The sequence below is a fragment of the Haliotis rufescens genome, unplaced genomic scaffold, assembly GCF_023055435.1.
Source record: "Haliotis rufescens isolate VD_foot unplaced genomic scaffold, xgHalRufe1.0.p SCAF_2, whole genome shotgun sequence".
Taxonomy (NCBI): Eukaryota; Metazoa; Mollusca; class Gastropoda; order Lepetellida; family Haliotidae; genus Haliotis; species Haliotis rufescens.
This window is the reverse complement of record NW_025963890.1, coordinates 2634283-2654114: the sequence shown is the minus strand read 5'-3', so window position 1 is coordinate 2654114 and position 19832 is coordinate 2634283. Positions and strand designations below refer to the sequence as shown.

Below are 19832 nucleotides of genomic sequence, written 5' to 3'. Positions count from 1 at the left end.
AGTAATACCATCTGATGACAAGCACAGCGCGCCTGAACTATATCTTCGTCACGCAAAATCTGCACTGTCTTACTGGTCAAATGGCGGTCACTGAACTACTGTCCAAAGTGGAACTGACTCGGCTCTTTCTTTTCCGTCAATCATTGATGACCTCGGTTTAGATAATAGGTCAGGAATTAGAAGCGGTTTCCTTACTTGCTGCATGGATGTGGTTAAACTTGTATAGCTCGTGCTATCTCTGTGTAGCAGGGCGATTGTGGATGTGGTTAAACTTGTATAGCTCTGGCTCTGTCTGTGTAGCAGGGCGATTATGGATGTGGTTAAACTTGTATAGCTCGGGCTCTGTCTGTGCAGCAGGGCGATTGTGGATGTGGTTAAACTTGTATAGCTCGGGCTCTGTCTGTGCAGCAGGGCGATTGTGGATGTGGTTAAATTTGTATAGCTCGGGCTCTCTCTGTGTAGCAGGGCGACTGAGGATGTGGTTAAACTTGTATAGCTCTTGCTCTGTCTGTGCAGCAGGGCGATTGTGGATGTGGTTAAACTTGTATAGCTCGGGCTCTGTCTGTGCAGCAGGGCGATTGTGGATGTGGTTAAACTTGTATAGCTCTGGCTCTGTCTGTGCAGCAGGGCGATTGTGGATGTGGTTAAATTTGTATAGCTCGGGCTCTCTCTGTGTAGCAGGGCGACTGAGGATGTGGTTAAACTTGTATAGCTCTTGCTCTGTCTGTGCAGCAGGGCGATTGTGGATGTGGTTAAACTTGTATAGCTCGGGCTCTGTCTGTGCAGCAGGGCGATTGTGGATGTGGTTAAACTTGTATAGCTCTGGCTCTGTCTGTGCAGCAGGGCGATTGTGGATGTGGTTAAATTTGTATAGCTCGGGCTCTCTCTGTGTAGCAGGGCGACTGAGGATGTGGTTAAACATGTATAGCTCGTTTTGTCTCTGCAGCAGGACGAATGTGGATGTGGTTAAACTTGTATACCTCGGTCTGTCTGTGTAGCAGGGCGATTGTGGATGTGGTTAAACTTGTATAGCTCGGGCTCTGTCTGTGTAGCAGGGCGATTGTGGATATGGTGAAACATGCGTCACTTGAGATGTGACCTGCCTCATCAAATAGTTGACAAATATACTTATAGTCCTAATTTGTATTCATTTGTTTTTGTAATTTAGGTCATAAATGGTTTTTAATTCTTGTTAAGATCACCCTGTTGGCTAATATTAATATATGCACGCTAAAGAATGATAACTGGGCATCCTAAGCTGGCGACATGTAGCTTACTTCACTTGTTTTTAATGATACCATATCTTTACATATTATCTGAACCCTAACGCTTACTATTGGCTGAGGATATTTCTTGTTTGAATGGAGATAAAAACATTGGCACTTGACATTCGGAACAATATGTCATTGCATTTCCTACCAGAACAAACATGTCAATTCACTTTATGCAACCTGCTGTCTTTGTTTTGATGACATCTGTAAGTCCAAATAACTATAATTTTTGTGCTTCAGTACTACTCGCATTGTAAACTATTTGCGTCCATTCACAATAGTTGTGCATATGGGATGTAATCTTTTACGTCCAGCAAAACCTTCTTCGTAAAATGTTTCAAGTAAGGGATAAAGATGACGACAATGAGAATCACGAGCTACGCCCAGTTTAATTGTGGAACGCATCGAGACATACATTGTGTGTATCACAAGCTATTAAGTGAAGTAAGTATGGTTTATGCATTTTATGTACACTCACAAAGAAATTAGGAATAAAACCAGTTCATGGTTTTACATCATCAAACCAACAGAGTTGTGTTTACATTACGGCCCAGCTGAATTAGACGGAGACGGTGTGTGTTACCATCACCACATGTCGTTACTGCTGTTAAATACTCCACACAAAACGCATGATATGAGTAGTTCAAAGCGGGTTCAGTTCTATCGCATGTCAAGCTCAGCAGTATCCAAGATCACAAGTTATTTGCCAACGAGCCCGAAAGATAAGTGACTCATCAAATGCGTTAATGAAAGTTGGAAACTAAATAATGTAAGTGTTACTTGAATATGTGTATTGAACGATGTCTTAAATATGAACAGATTATGGAGTTTAATGAATGACCATATGAATGAGTTTAGTAAAATAAGTGTTACATAGGAACTTTAATGGTCTATTATCTGTCGTTGCGTCATATATGATAACCGCCTTTTCTGTCAATAAACATGTTTATTTCATGTTTATGTCACTCAGTTACGATTGAAATGTCCACATAACGTCATGTTTCCAGGGCACAATACGAAATAAGCAGCGTCTTCTAGAGGCATCATCTACATGCTAGGGCGTGGCGTCGTCTACTGTGACTTCAACAATGGCCATAGCACTACGTCAGCAATGGTATTAACATTACGTCAAAAATGGTGTCAGCATTACGCCAACAATGGTGTTAGCATTACGTCAATTCAGAGAACATGGTATGACAGAGTGTTACATCCACATGTACTTTTATTTTTAGCACTTATTGATAATGATATTTGAAATGTATCATTATAAATTCTCTCTTCCAGTGATGCACAAAAGGAAAAACTTTGGGCCTTTTCGATGGACAGAGCCAGATTATGTGAACCTAGTATGAAGGCACATACACAGTGGGCATCACCGGTGTTGAAGTCATGCTGAAGAAGAATCATGTGTTCCTCACCGCTGTGTTTGTGGGGACTGGACTCCTTGTCTTCACTACCTGGGAACCTGAGCAGTTCATGGTCATCCTGCACGCAGGCTATTCGAACTTCACTTATCACTTTTCTCTCCACCCAAAAGGCTCACAGACCGAGTGCAAAAACGTTTTGGACGAAATGGTGCGAGGAACGTGGACACCGAGGAGCGTGACGTTTGAAGAAAGAGAGAAAGTTGAAAAATTCTTGATTACATCCAGAGGAAAGTATTTTGTACCAACAACCTTGGCACGCCCTGATGGTGTTTGTGGAAATACAACTTTTGACTTTCTGAAAGGCCTACAACACCAGGCTCTGTGGTTCCGACCCCTGTGTGATCCCTTTGGTCCCACACCATGTTGCTATAACAATAAGTGCGTGTATAAGACAGTGAAGGAATGTATGTGTGAGAACTGTTTTGACATGCGCAGGCCTATTAATGCTGAACTTGCTGATTGGAAACCATCCAGCCCCAATTGTCAGATCTCAATGTTGAACAAAGATGAAGCGTGTGAACTAATTAAAGGGGCTACTATCTACTACATCGGGGACTCGTTCTTGAGGCAGATGTACACCGTGACTGTCCACCTCCTCACTGGCAACTATAAGGACTCCACGCTAAAGTCTACAACACCAACAGGTTTGTTTGTGTGTTTGTTTGTTTGTTTGTTTGTTTGTTTGTTTGTTTGTTTGTTTGTTGATGCTGTACTCCGCACTATTCCAGCAATATGACGACAGTCTGTAAATAATCGAGTCTGGGCCAGGCAATCCAGAGATTGACATCATGAGCATCAATCTACGCAACTGGGATACGATGACATGCTTCATTTTTATCAACCAAGACAGCGAGCCTGACCACCCGATCATGTTGAACTATACTGAGTGTATCTTGTTTTCTTTCTGACCAATAAGGGATAAAAATGTCCCAAATGGTGTCATATCTTGTCCAAAAAAAAATCAACTGTTCATTGGGACACCATTTGGATGCATGTTTCTGATGTCATAAATTTTGGCCTTTGCTACAATTACTTGAACTGGGTCTATGTTACTGCTGGTGGACAGAAGTCCCCGACTTTTATCTTAAGCTCAGTAGCATTTATCAAATATGCTGAGACATTAAAACTGCGCCTCTCACCTGCCCGCACACGCACACGCGCACGCACACACACACACACACACACACACATACTCTTTATAGCAAAAGGAACATATCTCTGCACTTGTACACAGCAGACGTAATTCAAAATTAGATATCGTCTTTGGTTTCAACAAAATTAGTGAATGCGCTATCGCAACATGACAGGGGTACTGCTGTAAGGTGTCATCAACAACCACACACTTTCTTTTGCAAATTGTGTGAGTAGCGGGTGGTAGGGTATGTCATGCTAACCCTTTTCGCGTACACAGGGTGTCATCACTGACTTACAGCGATCCACTCATCTAATTTCTATTGCTACATTCCAATGGAATCTCCGGAAATTCGAGCCGTTGACGATTTATATTAAGATGACTGTCAGTGTTGCTTCGACTTGGGTTATAACGACACGGCATTATCAACAGCTCTTTCAACGGTTGATTTAAAGTCCTTAAAGCTGCCAGAGCAACAGCAACGGTAAAATCCTTACAGTAATTACTCAGGTGAGCTAACCATGTGGTAAAAGGTTAAGATTATAGTTACATCATTGTTAATATCAGACCCTAAGGTCCAAGTTTCCATATGTGACGTAAAGGCCAATACAGACCGCGGGTTTCCATTATTCTTATCCCGAATGTCATATTTTGTGTACAAGGGCAGCATCTGACATAAAGTAGTTCAGAAGCCCTTTTATAACACTTTTGTGCTGTTAGGACATTGTGGTGTCATTAGTGCACGGGGACATTGGTACACTGGGACATTGGTACACTGAGGACATTGGTACACTGAGGACATTGGTACATTTATGCCACTGATCAATTGAGGACATTGGTACACTGAGGACATTGGTACACTGATGCCACTGGTACATTGAGGACACTGGTACACTGAAGACACTGGTACACTGAGGACACTTGTACACTGATGACACTGGTACACTGAGAACATTGGTATACTGAGGACACTGGTACACAGAGGACACTGGTATATTGAGGTCATTGGTACAACGAGGACATAGGTACACCGAGGACACTGAGGACACTGGTACACTGAGGACACTGGTACACCGAGGACATAGGTACCCTGAGGACACTGAGGACATGGGTACACCGAGGACACTGGTACACTGAGGACATAGGTACACCGAGGACACTGGTACACTGAGGACATAGGTACACCGAGGACACTGGTACACTGAGGACACTGGTACACCGAGGACATAGGTACACCGAAGACACTGGTACACCGAGGACATAGGTACACTGGTACACTGAGGACTTAGGTACACCGAAGACATTGGTACTTTGAGACATTCGTACACTGGTGATGAAGCAGAAAAGAGAGTTCTGCATCACTTATAAATAGATTTTTCCGGTGCGAGTCTTCTGACTGGCCAATGACAGTCACGTCTGTGATGACGTCACGCTTTAAATAGCTCGCCAGTTGTAAGGAGCAATATCTAACCTGACCCTCGATTTTGCCGGAGGTAAACGATAAACATATGTTATGACTGACTAATCATGCACTGTTGGAAACTTTTAAATGGACCAGCTACACTAAGCCTAATGTGAAGCGTGTCATATAAATACCCCTAGTAAAGAGAGTTGTTATGATTTATAGTTTCAGCATGCCTGGTGAAGGATGGGTGTGGTATTTATTTTAATCCAAAACACCCAGTCTCCTTTTTTGGACCCACTTAACTCTAAATTATTGTGAATAAGGAGGGAAAATTTGATTATATCGCATAGTAAGTGAGTGAGTTGGGTTTAACGCCGTTTTTTACGGTATACCAGTTATATCACGGCGTTTCAGCTTAATGTGGGAGGAAAGCCGGAAGTGATGCAGGCCTCAGACGTTTACCACTTCGGTGAAACCCACGAGCACGGGTATGGTGCTGACAAACCTTGCAACATAATCGCGGCAAACCGGGATTCGAAGCCACTATCATAGGTTTCTGGTGTGCCCAACTCTGCACAGCGAATCGCGACACCTTAGACAACTGGTTCACTCGTGCCATCTTACGTCGCATTAAGAAGTGGCGTGCTTCCCAAGATGCCTTTTCTCTTCAGAAGCCTTTGAATGCTCGATGGGATATAAACCTTGCAGACCTGTCCAACATAGCTTCGGACAATGATAATGTCAATCACTTGTTTATAGCATTCAATATTTTTCAAGATAAATATAACAGGGATGAAAAATTCTCCCAAATTATTTTCTTTGTTTTTACTTTGTTTACCTTCTCTTCTTCTCATTTGATGCTGCCATTTACAGTACCGATGAGCAGCCCCTCTGTACACACCAATTAGATGGTGGTAGTCACGTACCCGGACGAATGCCAATTTTATCTGAGAGATATGACAAATATAAGCTATCTTAAAGGCATTATTTTCATTAACTGTCAGCTGCGTTGGTTCTACAATTTTAAGCCTGTTATCGAAATATACTCCTTCTTTTATCAAACACTCAATGAAATGTTCTATAACATCAGGCCCCCTGTGGACTGTAGCAGGTTTGGAGTAAGTGGGATCTGTACAAATCACTTTATATAATCACTTTATTATATACTTTTCTCGTTCATCTATTTGAGGGTTACATCTTCTGACTTTACTAACAGTGTATTCAAAATCCGATACTGTCACAAATGATTGAATGAGTATGGTTTTAATTTTGACACGTTTTTCTTGTTTTTGAAAGGGTGACAATGCGACAACGCGACAATGTCCCTTCTAGGATTCCATAGTATTCCGTGTAACTAAATTTGACTTATGAGTGAGTTGGTATGGTTTGACGCCGTATCTGTTTATTTTTTTTTATTTAAACATATTTATTCACAGAGAGAGCCGGCGCCGAGAGAGAGAGAGAGAGAGGGAGACATTGTTGAATGAACAGTTCTTTACACGGATCTTTTAGTTGTACATATATAATGTTGTACTGCCTTAAATATAGCTTCATTTCCTGTACCAACGGGATCTGCATTGCCGTGTAACAGTAAGTGTACATCAATAGGTATGTTATGAACAATAATTTTAAGGCTGTTTAACATAATTTCACGCTGATGACTAAACAATGGACATTCCATGAGATAATGATATGCATTTTCACATGTATTCGAACATGTACAGTTCGGGTGATCTTTTATACCAATTCTATATAAATCATAATTCAACTGACTGCACATGTATCTCAGTTTTGTGTGTAAGATATTATATTTTCTTTTTCCATAAGCGAAGTACGCAGGTTACGCGGGTAGGTGCTTTTGTAGCGAATTTTTAAAACAAGAAATCGTAGAATTTCGATCTGATAACGGAATAGAGTTCCACAATCAGATAGACGATGGGTAAAAGGATTCACATGAATGTCTTAGTCTTGTGAGAGGAACACTGATGTTTTCAGAGTTTCTGAGACTGTATGAGTTTTTTGCAGCAACGGTTTTGGGTAGAATATCTGTTAGATAGGAAGGGGCCATGTTATGATTAATTTTGAAGAAAAGACAAAGTTTACGTTTCTTTCTACGCTCAACTAAGGGTTCCCAACCGGTTTCGTAATATAATGAATGCCTGGGGGCATATTTAGGTAGACCAGTTACAATGCGTGCAGCTTCTAATTGTAATTGTTCTAATTTCTCACTTTGTCCTTCGGTGCAACCATCCCATACCTCATATGCGTATTCAAAGTGTGGTCTTATGAACATTTTATATATATTGTTAATAGTATTTCTGTGAAGTAGATGTTTGAGTTTTCTCATTGAGTAAATCATCTTGGAAGTATTTTTAATTATGGTATCTATATGACAAGACCATTTGCAACTGGCTTCAAGTATAACACCTAAGTGCTTATGACTGTTTACAGAGCTGATTTCTTTTCCGTTGAAATATAGTTTTAGACCTCCGTTGTTGTCTTTGCGAGAGAATAGAACCGATTTGGTCTTATCGGGATTGTAAGTTATGAGCCAAAGTTTCGCCCATTCACTTAAGATTGCTAAATTTGTGCTTAAGGAACGTTCCAGTACACTGTTATCATTGGATGACATGCCAATCGATGTATCGTCGGCAAACAGTCTTGTCATACAGTCTAATTTATCAGCAATGTCATTTACATAAACAATAAAGAGTAAAGGACCAAGCACGGACCCCTGTGGCACGCCAGCCTTCATGTATCTTGGTTTGGATATTTCCCCATTCACAAATACGCTTTGGCTACGATTACTTATGTAACTGGTAATCCATTTTAACAATTGGCCTTTTATACCATACCTCTCTAATTTATACACAAGCCCACTGTGCCATACACGATCAAAGACTTTTGATACATCACAGAATACAATACAATAGTTTTCTTTGTTATCTAACGCTGTACAAATTTGGTGGTAAAGTTCTATTAGTTGATGGACAGTTGAGTGACCAGCCTGAAACCCAGATTGGTACTTATACAACAATTTGTTCTCATGAAAATAATTATATAAATGTTTGAACACTACTCTCTCAAACAATTTTCCTAAACAACTAATGAGTGATATCGGTCTATAATTAGAAACGATAGTGTGATCACCTTTCTTAAATAATGGCATAACGTTTGCTTGTTTCCACACTGATGGAAATATACTTGATTGTAGTGACATATTGAACAGTAAACACAATGCTTCGCTTATAGAATATACAGTTTTCTTTAATAATTTATGACAAATTTTCTCCGGTCCGGAGGCTTTATTAAGAGGCAAACATTGTATTATGTCTTCAATTTCCTTTTTAGATATGATTATATTGTTCATCTCTGTCTCTGTGCGAAATGTGAAGTCGGGCATAGTTGTTCTTGTATCGTGGACATCAGATATAGATTGAAAATATTATTCAGTTTCTCTGCCTCTTCAATATAGGTAAAAATTGTCGGGTGTTCGTCCGTATCATACTTTTTAAGAGCGGTTATGTTGTTAGCTGAGCCAGAGTTCTTCACAACATAACGTAAAACTTTCCAGTAAGAGGGTTTGTTTTCTGCATGTAATTCTGATAGCAATTCATCGAGGTTTGAGTAAAAATGTTCTTTAGCGTGACATTTCATGTTATTTACTTTGTTCCTCTGATTTTTATAGGCCCGAATGTCTTTTTCCTTTTTACTTTTTCTAGCCTTCTTTTTTAATCTATCTCTTTTCCTGGATTCTCGTCTTAAACTGAAATCATACCAAGGTTTGTCCTTTGGACGAATGGTTACTACTTTGGTTGGAATGCATATTTTAACATATTTATTCAAGTATTTATAGAACAGATTACATGCTTCATCAACATTTGAATTTTGATTAAATAATTCATTCCAGCAAGTATTTTCAATGAGCGAATTGAGTTTATCATAGTCACCGTTTTTAAAACATGAAATTTCTCTTTTATATGCTAATTTTGTTCGCAAACCAGTGTCTATTTCAATGTAAGTTCCCCTATGGTCGCTAATTTTACTATCAAAATCAATTACACCACTGTCGATGACTTTTATATCTTCACTGATAATAATAGGATCCAATAAACTACTGGTATGGTTCGTAATTCTGGTAGGCTCGGTTATGATATTGTGTAGATTTTTCCTATTTAGTAATTCATTTACGTTTAAGCTCCTAGACAATAACATGTTTTCATTTATGTCACCAACAATAGTAATCTTGCACGAAATATCCAGGGCATTTTCAATGCTATCATCTAGGTGTGTCTCGGTAAAACAAACGACGCTGTAATCTGAAAGGTATTCACTTAAATAAGAGAGTTTGTTACGTATACTTCTAGCATTTAGGTGAAATATAGACAGTGACTGGTCAGCGTTGTCACGGTTCGGTGGTCCAGGATTTGGATGTACGTCCCCGGCTAGCATAAGCAACAATAACAATACAATTGTTACATTAGCGCTTCTGATCTGAGCTTGTATGAAACAAAGAAATACAAACACGCTGCACGCTCAGCATTCGACATGCAGTATATCACACAATTTGTGAAATTCGTTCAGAAAAAATACAGTGAGTGAAGTACTACTTAGGCTGAGTTTATGTGTGCAACGCAGACTCTTTTGATACAAAATACAATTGAAAACCGTATCTGTGTAAAGGGTTCAAATGAATACATTCAATTCATGTTCTTACTCACCGGTGAGGGTGTATTGTTAGAGGCAACTGTGGCTGCTAACAGTTCAGTACGTTTTAGATTCATGTGAGGAAGTCTGAATGCCTGACGTATTTTCACTAGAATATGAACTCTTAACACAGTCTTTTGTGGAATACTGTAAGGGACATTCTCGCTATCTCGACCTTTGGAAACGAGCTAAATATGAGAATCCGAGATCACGAGAACGCGAGATTTGGCACTGACCAATCAGAAGACTCGCACTTGAGAAATGTATTCAACACCATCGTTTCTCCTTCATCACACTGGGCGTTGGTACACTTGGGCGTTGGTGCACAGGGACATGAGTCACAGGGACATGTTCACACCGGGAGAGTTCACAAACCATGACATATATTAAATACTTTGGATAAACACTGCTGTTTCTGATTATACTTTGCTGTGTGTTTCTCCACTGCTATTTCTGATTATACTTTGCTGTGTGTTTCTCCACTTCTGTTTGTGGTTATAGTGTGCTGTGTGTTTCTCCACTTCTGTTTGTGGTTATAGTGTGCTGTGTGTTTCTCCACTTCTATTTGTGGTTATAGTATGCTGTGTGTTTCTCCACTTCTGTTTGTGACTATAGTGTGCTGTGTGTTTCTCCACTTCTGTTTGTGGTTATAGTGTGCTGTGTGTTTCCCCACTACTGTTTATGATTATACTTTGCTGTGTGTTTCTCCACTGCTATTTCTGATTATACTTTGCTGTGTGTTTCTCCACTTCTGTTTGTGGTTATAGTGTGCTGTGTGTTTCTCCACTTCTGTATGTGGTTATAGTGTGCTGTGTGTTTCCCCATTTCTGTTTATGATTATACTTTGCTGTGTGTTTCTCCACTTCTGTTTGTGGTTATAGTGTGCTGTGTGTTTCTCCACTTCTGTTTGTGGTTATAGTGTGCTGTGTGTTTCTCCACTTCTATTTGTGGTTATAGTGTGCTGTGTGTTTCCCCACTTCTGTTTATGATTATACTTTGCTGTGTGTTTCTCCACTGCTATTTCTGATTATACTTTGCTGTGTGTTTCTCCACTTCTGTTTATGGTTATAGTGTGCTGTGTGTTTCTCCACTTCTGTATGTGGTTATAGTATGCTGTGTGTTTCTCCACTGCTGTTTGTGGTTATAGTGTCCTGTGTGTTTCTCAACTTCTGTTTGTGGTTATAGTGTGCTGTGTGTTTCCCCACTTCTGTTTATGATTATAGTATGATGTGTTTCCCCACTGCTGTTTGTGGTTATAGTGTCCTGTGTGTTTCTCCACTTCTGTTTCTGGTTATAGTGTGCTGTGTGTTTCTCCACTTCTGTATGTGGTTATAGTATGCTGTGTGTTTCTCCACTGCTGTTTGTGGTTATAGTGTCCTGTGTGTTTCTCAACTTCTGTTTGTGGTTATAGTGTGCTGTGTGTTTCCCCACTTCTGTTTATGATTATACTTTGCTGTGTGTTTCTCCACTTCTGTATGTGGTTATAGTGTGCTGTGTGTTTCCCCACTTCTGTTTGTGGTTATACTTTGCTGTGTGTTTCTCCACTGCTATTTCTGATTATACTTTGCTGTGTGTTTCTCCACTGCTATTTCTGATTATACTTTGCTGTGTGTTTCTCCACTTCTGTTTGTGGTTATAGTGTGCTGTGTGTTTCTCCACTTCTGTATGTTGTTATAGTATGCTGTGTGTTTCTCCACTGCTGTTTGTGGTTATAGTGTCCTGTGTGTTTCCCCACTTCTGTTTGTGGTTATAGTGTGCTGTGTGTTTCTCCACTTCTGTATGTGGTTATAGTATGCTGTGTGTTTCTCCACTGCTGTTTGTGGTTATAGTGTCCTGTGTGTTTCTCCACTTCTGTTTGTGGTTATAGTGTGCTGTGTGTTTCTCCACTTCTGTATGTGGTTATAGTGTGCTGTGTGTTTCTCCACTTCTGTTTGTGGTTATAGTACGCCGTGTGTTTCCCCACTTCTGTTTATGATTATAGTATGATGTGTTTCCCCACTGCTGTTTGTGGTTATAGTGTGCTGTGTGTTTCTCCACTTCTGTTTGTTGTTATAGTGTGCTGTGTGTTTCTCCACTTCTGTATGTGGTTATAGTGTGCTGTGTGTTTCCCCACTGCTGTTTGTGGTAATAGTGTCCTGTGTGTTTCTCCACTTCTGTTTGTGGTTATAGTGTGCTGTGTGTTTTTCCACTTCTGTATGTGGTTATAGTATGCTGTGTGTTTCTCCACTGCTGTTTGTGGTTATAGTGTGCTGTGTGTTTCCCCACTCCTGTATGTGGTTTTAGTGTGCTGGGTGTGGTTATAGTATGCTGTGTGTTTCCCCACTGCTATATGTGATTGTGGTGTGGGGTTTGTTTCCAAATTGCTGTTTGTGATTATAGTACGCCGTGTGTTTCCCCACTTCTGTTTATGATTATAGTATGATGTGTTTCCCCACTGCTGTTTGTGATTATAGTGTGCTGTGTTTCCCCACTGCGATTTCTGATTATAGTACGCTGTGTCCCCCACTGCTGTTTGTGATTATTGTGTGCTGTGTTTCCCACTGCTGTTTGTGATTATAGTGCGCGGTGTCCCCCACTTCTGTTTGTGATTATAGCGTGCTGTGTCCCCCACTGCTGTTTGTGATTATAGTGTGCTGTGTTTTTCCCCACTGCTGTTTGTGATTATAGTGTGCTGTGGCCCCCACTTCTGTTTGTGATTATAGTGCGCTGGGTCCCCTACTTCTGTTTGTGATTATAGTGCGCTGTGTTTCCCCACTCCTGTTTGTGATTATAGTGCTCTGTGTCCCCAACTGCTGTTTGTGATTATAGTGCGCTATGTCCTCCACTGCTGTTTGTGACTATAGTGTGCTGTGTGTTTCCCACTGCTGTTTGTGAATATAGTGTGCTGTGTTTCCCCACTGTTGTTTGTGATGATAGTGTGCTGTGTCCCCCACTCCTGTTTGTGATTATAGTGTGCTGTGTTTTTCCCCACTGCTGTTTGTGATTATAGTGTGCTGTGGCCCCCACTTCTGTTTGTGATTATAGTGCGCTGTGTTTCCCCACTGCTGTTTGTGATGATAGTGTGCTGTGTGTTTCCCACTGCTGTTTGTGATTATAGTGCTCTGTGTCCCCCACTGCTGTTTGTAATTATGGTGTGCTGTGTGTTTCCCCACTGCTGTTTGTGAATATAGTGTGCTGTGTGTTTCCCCACTGCTGTATGTGATTATAGTGTGCTGTGTCCCCCACTCCTGTTTGTGATTATACTGTGCTGTGTTTTTCCCCACTGCTGTTTGTGATTATAGTGTGCTGTGGCCCCCACTTCTGTTTGTGATTATAGTGCGCTGTGTTTCCCCACTGCTGTTTGTGATGATAGTGTGCTGTGTGTTTCCCACTGCTGTTTGTGAATATAGTGCTCTGTGTCCCCCACTGCTGTTTGTGATTATAGTGCGCTGTGTCCTCCACTGCTGTTTGTGAATATAGTGTGCTGTATGTTTCCCCACTGCTGTATGTGATTATAGTGTGCTGTGTCCCCCACTCCTGTTTGTGATTATACTGTGCTGTGTTTTTCCCCACTGCTGTTTGTGATTATAGTGTGCTGTGGCCCCCACTTCTGTTTGTGATTATAGTGCGCTGTGTTTCCCCACTGCTGTTTGTGATGATAGTGTGCTGTGTGTTTCCCACTGCTGTTTGTGAATATAGTGCTCTGTGTCCCCCACTGCTGTTTGTGATTATAGTGCGCTGTGTCCCCCACTGCTGTTTGTGATTATAGTGCGCTGTGTCCTCCACTGCTGTTAGTGATTATAGTGTGCTGTGTTTCCCCACTGCTGGTTGTGATTATAGTGTGCTGTGTTTCCCACTGCTGTTTGTGACTATAGTGTGCTGTGTGTTTCCCACTGCTGTTTGTGACTATAGTGTGCTGTGTCCCCCACTGCGATTTGTGACTATAGTGCGCTGTGTCCCCAACTGCTGTTTGTGATGATAGTGTGCTGTGTTTCCCCACTGCTGTTTGTAATTATAGTGTGCTGTGTTTCCCACTGCTGTTTGTGATTATAGTGTGCTGTGTTTCCCCACTGCTGTTTGTAATTATAGTGTGCTGTGTTTCCCCACTGCTGTTTGTGAATATAGTGCGCTGTGTTTCCCCACTGCTGTTTGTGATTATAGTGCGCTGTGTTTCCCCACTGCTGTTTGTGATTATAGTGTGCTGTGTGTTTCCCACTGCTGTTTGTGAATATAGTGTGCTGTATGTTTCCCACTGCTGTTTGTGATTATAGTGTGCTTTGTGTTTCCCACTGCTATTTGTGAATATAGTGTGCTGTGTTTCCCCACTGCTGTTTGTAATTATAGTGTGCTGTGTTTACCAACTGCTGTTTGTGATTATAGTGTGCTGTGTTTCCCACTGCTGTTTGTGACTATAGTGTGCTGTATGTTTCCCACTGCTGTTTGTGACTATAGTGTGCTGCGTCCCCCACTGCGATTTGTGACTATAGTGCGCTGTGTCCCCAACTGCTGTTTGTGATGATAGTGTGCTGTGTTTCCCCACTGCTGTTTGTAATTATAGTGTGCTGTGTTTCCCACTGCTGTTTGTGATTATAGTGTGCTGTGTTTCCCCACTGCTGTTTGTAATTATAGTGTGCTGTGTTTCCCCACTGCTGTTTGTGAATATAGTGTGCTGTGTTTCCCCACTGCTGTTTGTAATTATAGTGTGCTGTGTTTCCCACTGCTGTTTGTGATTATAGTGTGCTGTGTGTTTCCCCACTGCTGTTTGTAATTATAGTGTGCTGTGTTTCCCCACTGCTGTTTGTGAATATAGTGCGCTGTGTTTCCCCACTGCTGTTTGTGATTATAGTGCGCTGTGTTTCCCCACTGCTGTATGTGATTATAGTGTGCTGTGTCCCCCACTCCTGTTTGTGATTATACTGTGCTGTGTGTTTCCCCACTGCTGTATGTGATTGTAGTGTGCTGTGTCCCCCACTCCTGTTTGTGATTATACTGTGCTGTGTTTTTCCCCACTGCTGTTTGTGATTATAGTGTGCTGTGGCCCCCACTTCTGTTTGTGATGATAGTGTGCTGTGTGTTTCCCACTGCTGTTTGTGAATATAGTGCTCTGTGTCCCCCACTGCTGTTTGTGATTATAGTGCGCTGTGTCCTCCACTGCTGTTTGTGAATATAGTGTGCTGTGTGTTTCCCACTGCTGTTTGTGACTATAGTGTGCTGCGTCCCCCACTGCGATTTGTGACTATAGTGCGCTGTGTCCCCAACTGCTGTTTGTGATGATAGTGTGCTGTGTTTCCCCACTGCTGTTTGTAATTATAGTGTGCTGTGTTTCCCACTGCTGTTTGTGATTATAGTGTGCTGTGTTTCCCCACTGCTGTTTGTAATTATAGTGTGCTGTGTTTCCCCACTGCTGTTTGTGAATATAGTGCGCTGTGTTTCCCCACTGCTGTTTGTGATTATAGTGCGCTGTGTTTCCCCACTGCTGTTTGTGATTATAGTGTGCTGTGTGTTTCCCACTGCTGTTTGTGAATATAGTGTGCTGTATGTTTCCCACTGCTGTTTGTGATTATAGTGTGCTTTGTGTTTTCCACTGCTATTTGTGAATATAGTGTGCTGTGTTTCCCCACTGCTGTTTGTAATTATAGTGTGCTGTGTTTACCAACTGCTGTTTGTGATTATAGTGTGCTGTGTTTCCCACTGCTGTTTGTGACTATAGTGTGCTGTATGTTTCCCACTGCTGTTTGTGAATATAGTGTGGTGTGTCCCCCACTGCGATTTGTGACTATAGTGCGCTGTGTCCCCAACTGCTGTTTGTGATGATAGTGTGCTGTGTTTCCCCACTGCTGTTTGTAATTATAGTGTGCTGTGTTTCCCACTGCTGTTTTTGATTATAGTGTGCCATGTTTCCCCACTGCTGTTTGTAATTATAGTTTGCTGTGTTTCCCCACTGCTGTTTGTGAATATAGTGCGCTGTGTTTCCCCACTGCTGTTTGTGATTATAGTGCGCTGTGTTTCCCCACTGCTGTTTGTGATTATAGTGTGCTGTGTGTTTCCCACTGCTGTTTGTGAATATAGTGTGCTGTATGTTTCCCACTGCTGTTTGTGATTATAGAGTGCTTTGTGTTTCCCACTGCTATTTGTGAATATAGTGTGCTGTGTTTCCCCACTGCTGTTTGTAATTATAGTGTGCTGTGTTTACCAACTGCTGTTAGTGATTATAGTGTGCTGTGTTTCCCACTGCTGTTTGTGACTATAGTGTGCTGTATGTTTCCCACTGCTGGTTGTGATTATAGTGCGCTGTGTCCTCCACTGCTGTTTGTGGTTATAGTGTGCTGTGTGTTTCCCACTGCTGTTTGTGACTATAGTGTGCTGTGTCCCCCACTGCGATTTGTGACTATAGTGCGCTGTGTCCCCAACTGCTGTTTGTGATGATAGTGTGCTGTGTTTCCCCACTACTGTTTGTAATTATAGTGTGCTGTGTTTCCCACTGCTGTTTGTGATTATAGTGTGCTGTGTTTCCCCACTGCTGTTTGTAATTATAGTGTGCTGTGTTTCCCCACTGCTGTTTGTGAATATAGTGCGCTGTGTTTCCCCACTGCTGTTTGTGATTATAGTGCGCTGTGTTTCCCCACTGCTGTTTGTGATTATAGTGTGCTGTGTGTTTCCCACTGCTGTTTGTGAATATAGTGTGCTGTATGTTTCCCACTGCTGTTTGTGATTATAGTGTGCTTTGTGTTTCCACATGCTATTTGTGAATATAGTGTGCTGTGTTTCCCCACTGCTGTTTGTAATTATAGTGTGCTGTGTTTACCAACTGCTGTTTTTGATTATAGTGTGCTGTGTTTCCCACTGCTGTTTGTGACTATAGTGTGCTGTATGTTTCCCACTGCTGTTTGTTCTTATAGTGTGCTGTGTGTTTCCCACTTCTATTTGTGAATATAGTGTGCTGTGTTTCCCCACTGCTGTTTGTAATTATAGTGTGCTGTGTTTCCCACTGCTGTTTGTGATTATAGTGTGCTGTGTTTCCCCACTGCTGTTTGTGAATATAGTGTGCTGTATATTTCAGGGTGGCGGGAGTACTGTTCAGGCTGGATGCAGCTGCTGTGCGACTCCTACTTAAACTACGCCGCTCCCGTGTGTGGCGGCCAGACCAACGTCATCCATGTTGAACTCATCACACACAATCAAGGCCCAAGATTACTCAGCTTACTGAAAAGTAAAAAGAACCAGAAGTCTATTTTCTTTGTGGGCATTGGTATCCACGGGACCTATCATGAACAGCTGGTCTGGAAGAACTTTCTTTCTCCATCAATCAACCTTCTACACGAAAACGCAAGAAATAAGACAGCATGGCCGAAACTGGTGTGGGTTTCCCCCCACGCTCCCGGAATACTGAAAACACCACGGGTTCCAGGCCAGAGTTACAGCAGCGTTGTCAGATATAACGCCTTCATCAACAGCCATGTCAGAGCAGCTGGGATACCAATACTGGACACCTTCAACATGACAGACGGCATCATGAGCTACGATGGGGCACACTACGGGTTCGGAATTAATATGATCAAATCTCAGATTGTGTTTAACTACCTTACACATCTGCGGGCACATGGCATATGGTGACTCAGCATGAGAAAGTGTGAGTGTGTGCCGGCACGTGGCATGTGATGCATATTTAAGCAATAGTTGTACATTGAGGGATGGGGTGGGTGAGTTAGAAAGTCCTATTTCCTTTTTTTATTTTATATACTTATATCTTTTCATTTGTTTGTACCAACTATGATAATAGACCTTTTATAATTTTAATGTAATTGGGCATCTAAAATTAAGCTGTATTTGTATAGGTTTGGTTTTGTGTATATTTAGAGGAGTCAGGGTGCCGATTTGTCTAAATTGTTTATTTCTGAATTTGACGTAAGACGTTTGGAATTATGAACAGGACTATCACACTCAGCCAATGTTGGAAGCTCAAAGATGCAACATTATGATCTTTTTAAATCAACCTCCACTGTGATATATTATCTATCAGTTGCCAATTTTGATAAATTTGGATCGACAATGGCTAGATTCCGCTGTAGCTCACATGCTTTACCCGAGTGAGTAAGTTAATATCTAATGTCAAATCGGCAGTATTTCAGCCATGTAGTAGCGAGCGTGCTTTACCTATGGAAGCTAAATTTAACATTTGAAACCTCACGCTGCGCGTTCGGTTCCAAATTCAATTTAGCGAGGTTAAATCTACAGGTAACCTAGCTCTACATTGAAAACACAGTATGTTTATCTCCTAATTAGAAAATGGTAACAGATAGGAATAAACCAAACCGTTGATAGCTGCAATGAGGTAGTTACATTACATACACAACGTTCGTGGGAGAGAACTATTACTTCCAAAGGAATTAAATTAAAAGAGAAAGGACATTTCACATTTGTCACATGAGTATCCTAGACATTTCATATTGATCGTTATCACTGAAACCATGCATCACCCTCACTGAAACCATGCATCACCCTCACTGAAACCATGCATTACCCTCAATGAAACCACGCATCACCCTCACAGAAACCATGCACCACTTCACCGAAACCATGCAGTACTTCACCGAAACCATGCTGTACTTCACCGAAACCATGCAGCATTTCACAGGAACCATGCATAACCCTCACCGAAACCATGCATCACCCTCACAGAAACCACGCATCACTCTCACAGAAACCACGCATCACCCTCACAGAAACCATGCACCACTTCACCGAAACCATGAATCACCCTCACCGAAACCATGCATCACCCTCACAGAAACCACGCATCACTCTCACAGAAACCACGCATCACCCTCACCTTTCATATTGATCATTGGATTGGTTCCATGTTATCGTTATCACTGAAACCATGCATCACCCTCACAGAAACCACGCATCACTCTCACAGAATCCATGCATCAACCTTGCTGAAACCACGCATCACCCTCACAGAAACCACGCATCACCCTGACTGAAACAATGCATCACCCTCACTGAAACCACGCATCACCCTCACAGAAACCAAACATCACCCTCACAGAAACCACGCATCACCCTCACTGAAACCACGCATCACCCTCACAGAAACCATGCAGCACTTCACTAAAACCACGCATCACCCTCACTGAAACCAAACATCACCTTCACAGAAACCATGCAGCACTTCACTAAAACCACGCATCACCCTCACAGAACCCACGCAGCACTTCACTGAAATCGTACAGCACTTCACAGAAACCATGCATCACTTCACTGAAACGATGCAGTACTTCACCGAAACCATGCTGTACTTCACCGAAACCATGTAGTACTTCATTGAAACCATGCAACATCTCACAGGAACCATGCATCACCCTCACCGAAACCATGCATCACCCTCACAGAAACCACGCATCACTCTCACAGAAACCACGCATCACCCTCACCTTTCATATTGATCATTGGATTGGTTCCATGTTATCGTTATCACTGAAACCATGCATCACCCTCACTGAAACCACGCATCACCCTCACTGAAACCACGCAGCACCCTCACTGAAACCACGCAGCACCCTCACAGAAACAACGCAGCACTTCACTGAAATCGTGCAGCACTTCACCGAAACAAAGCAGTACTTCACCGAAGCCATGCATCACTTCACTGAAACCATGCATCAACTCCCTGAAACCACGCATCACCCTCACAGAAACCTTGCAGTACTTCACTGAAACCGTGCAGTACTTCAATGAAACCATGCAGCACTTCACTGAAACCATGCAGCACTTCACCGAAACCATGCAGCACTTCACTGAAAACATGCAGCACTTCACCGAAACCATGCAGTACTTCACTGAAACAAAGCAGTACTTCATCGAAAGCAGGCATCACTTCACTGAAACCGTGCAGCACTTCCCTGAAA

General features: G+C 41.9%; 1 protein-coding gene across 1 annotated transcript; it reads left to right on the top strand.

Moving 5' to 3' along the window:
- Nucleotides 1–724: 724 nt before the first annotated feature.
- On the top strand, nt 725–19092 carry LOC124114138. Its single transcript, XM_046474702.2, has 3 exons — nt 725–2385; nt 2556–3342; nt 16982–19092. The coding sequence occupies exons 2-3, from the start codon at nt 2661–2663 to the stop codon at nt 17533–17535; spliced, it is 1236 nt and encodes a 411-aa protein (XP_046330658.2). The 5' UTR covers nt 725–2385; nt 2556–2660; the 3' UTR covers nt 17536–19092.
- The last annotated feature ends 740 nt before the right edge of the window (nt 19093–19832 follow it).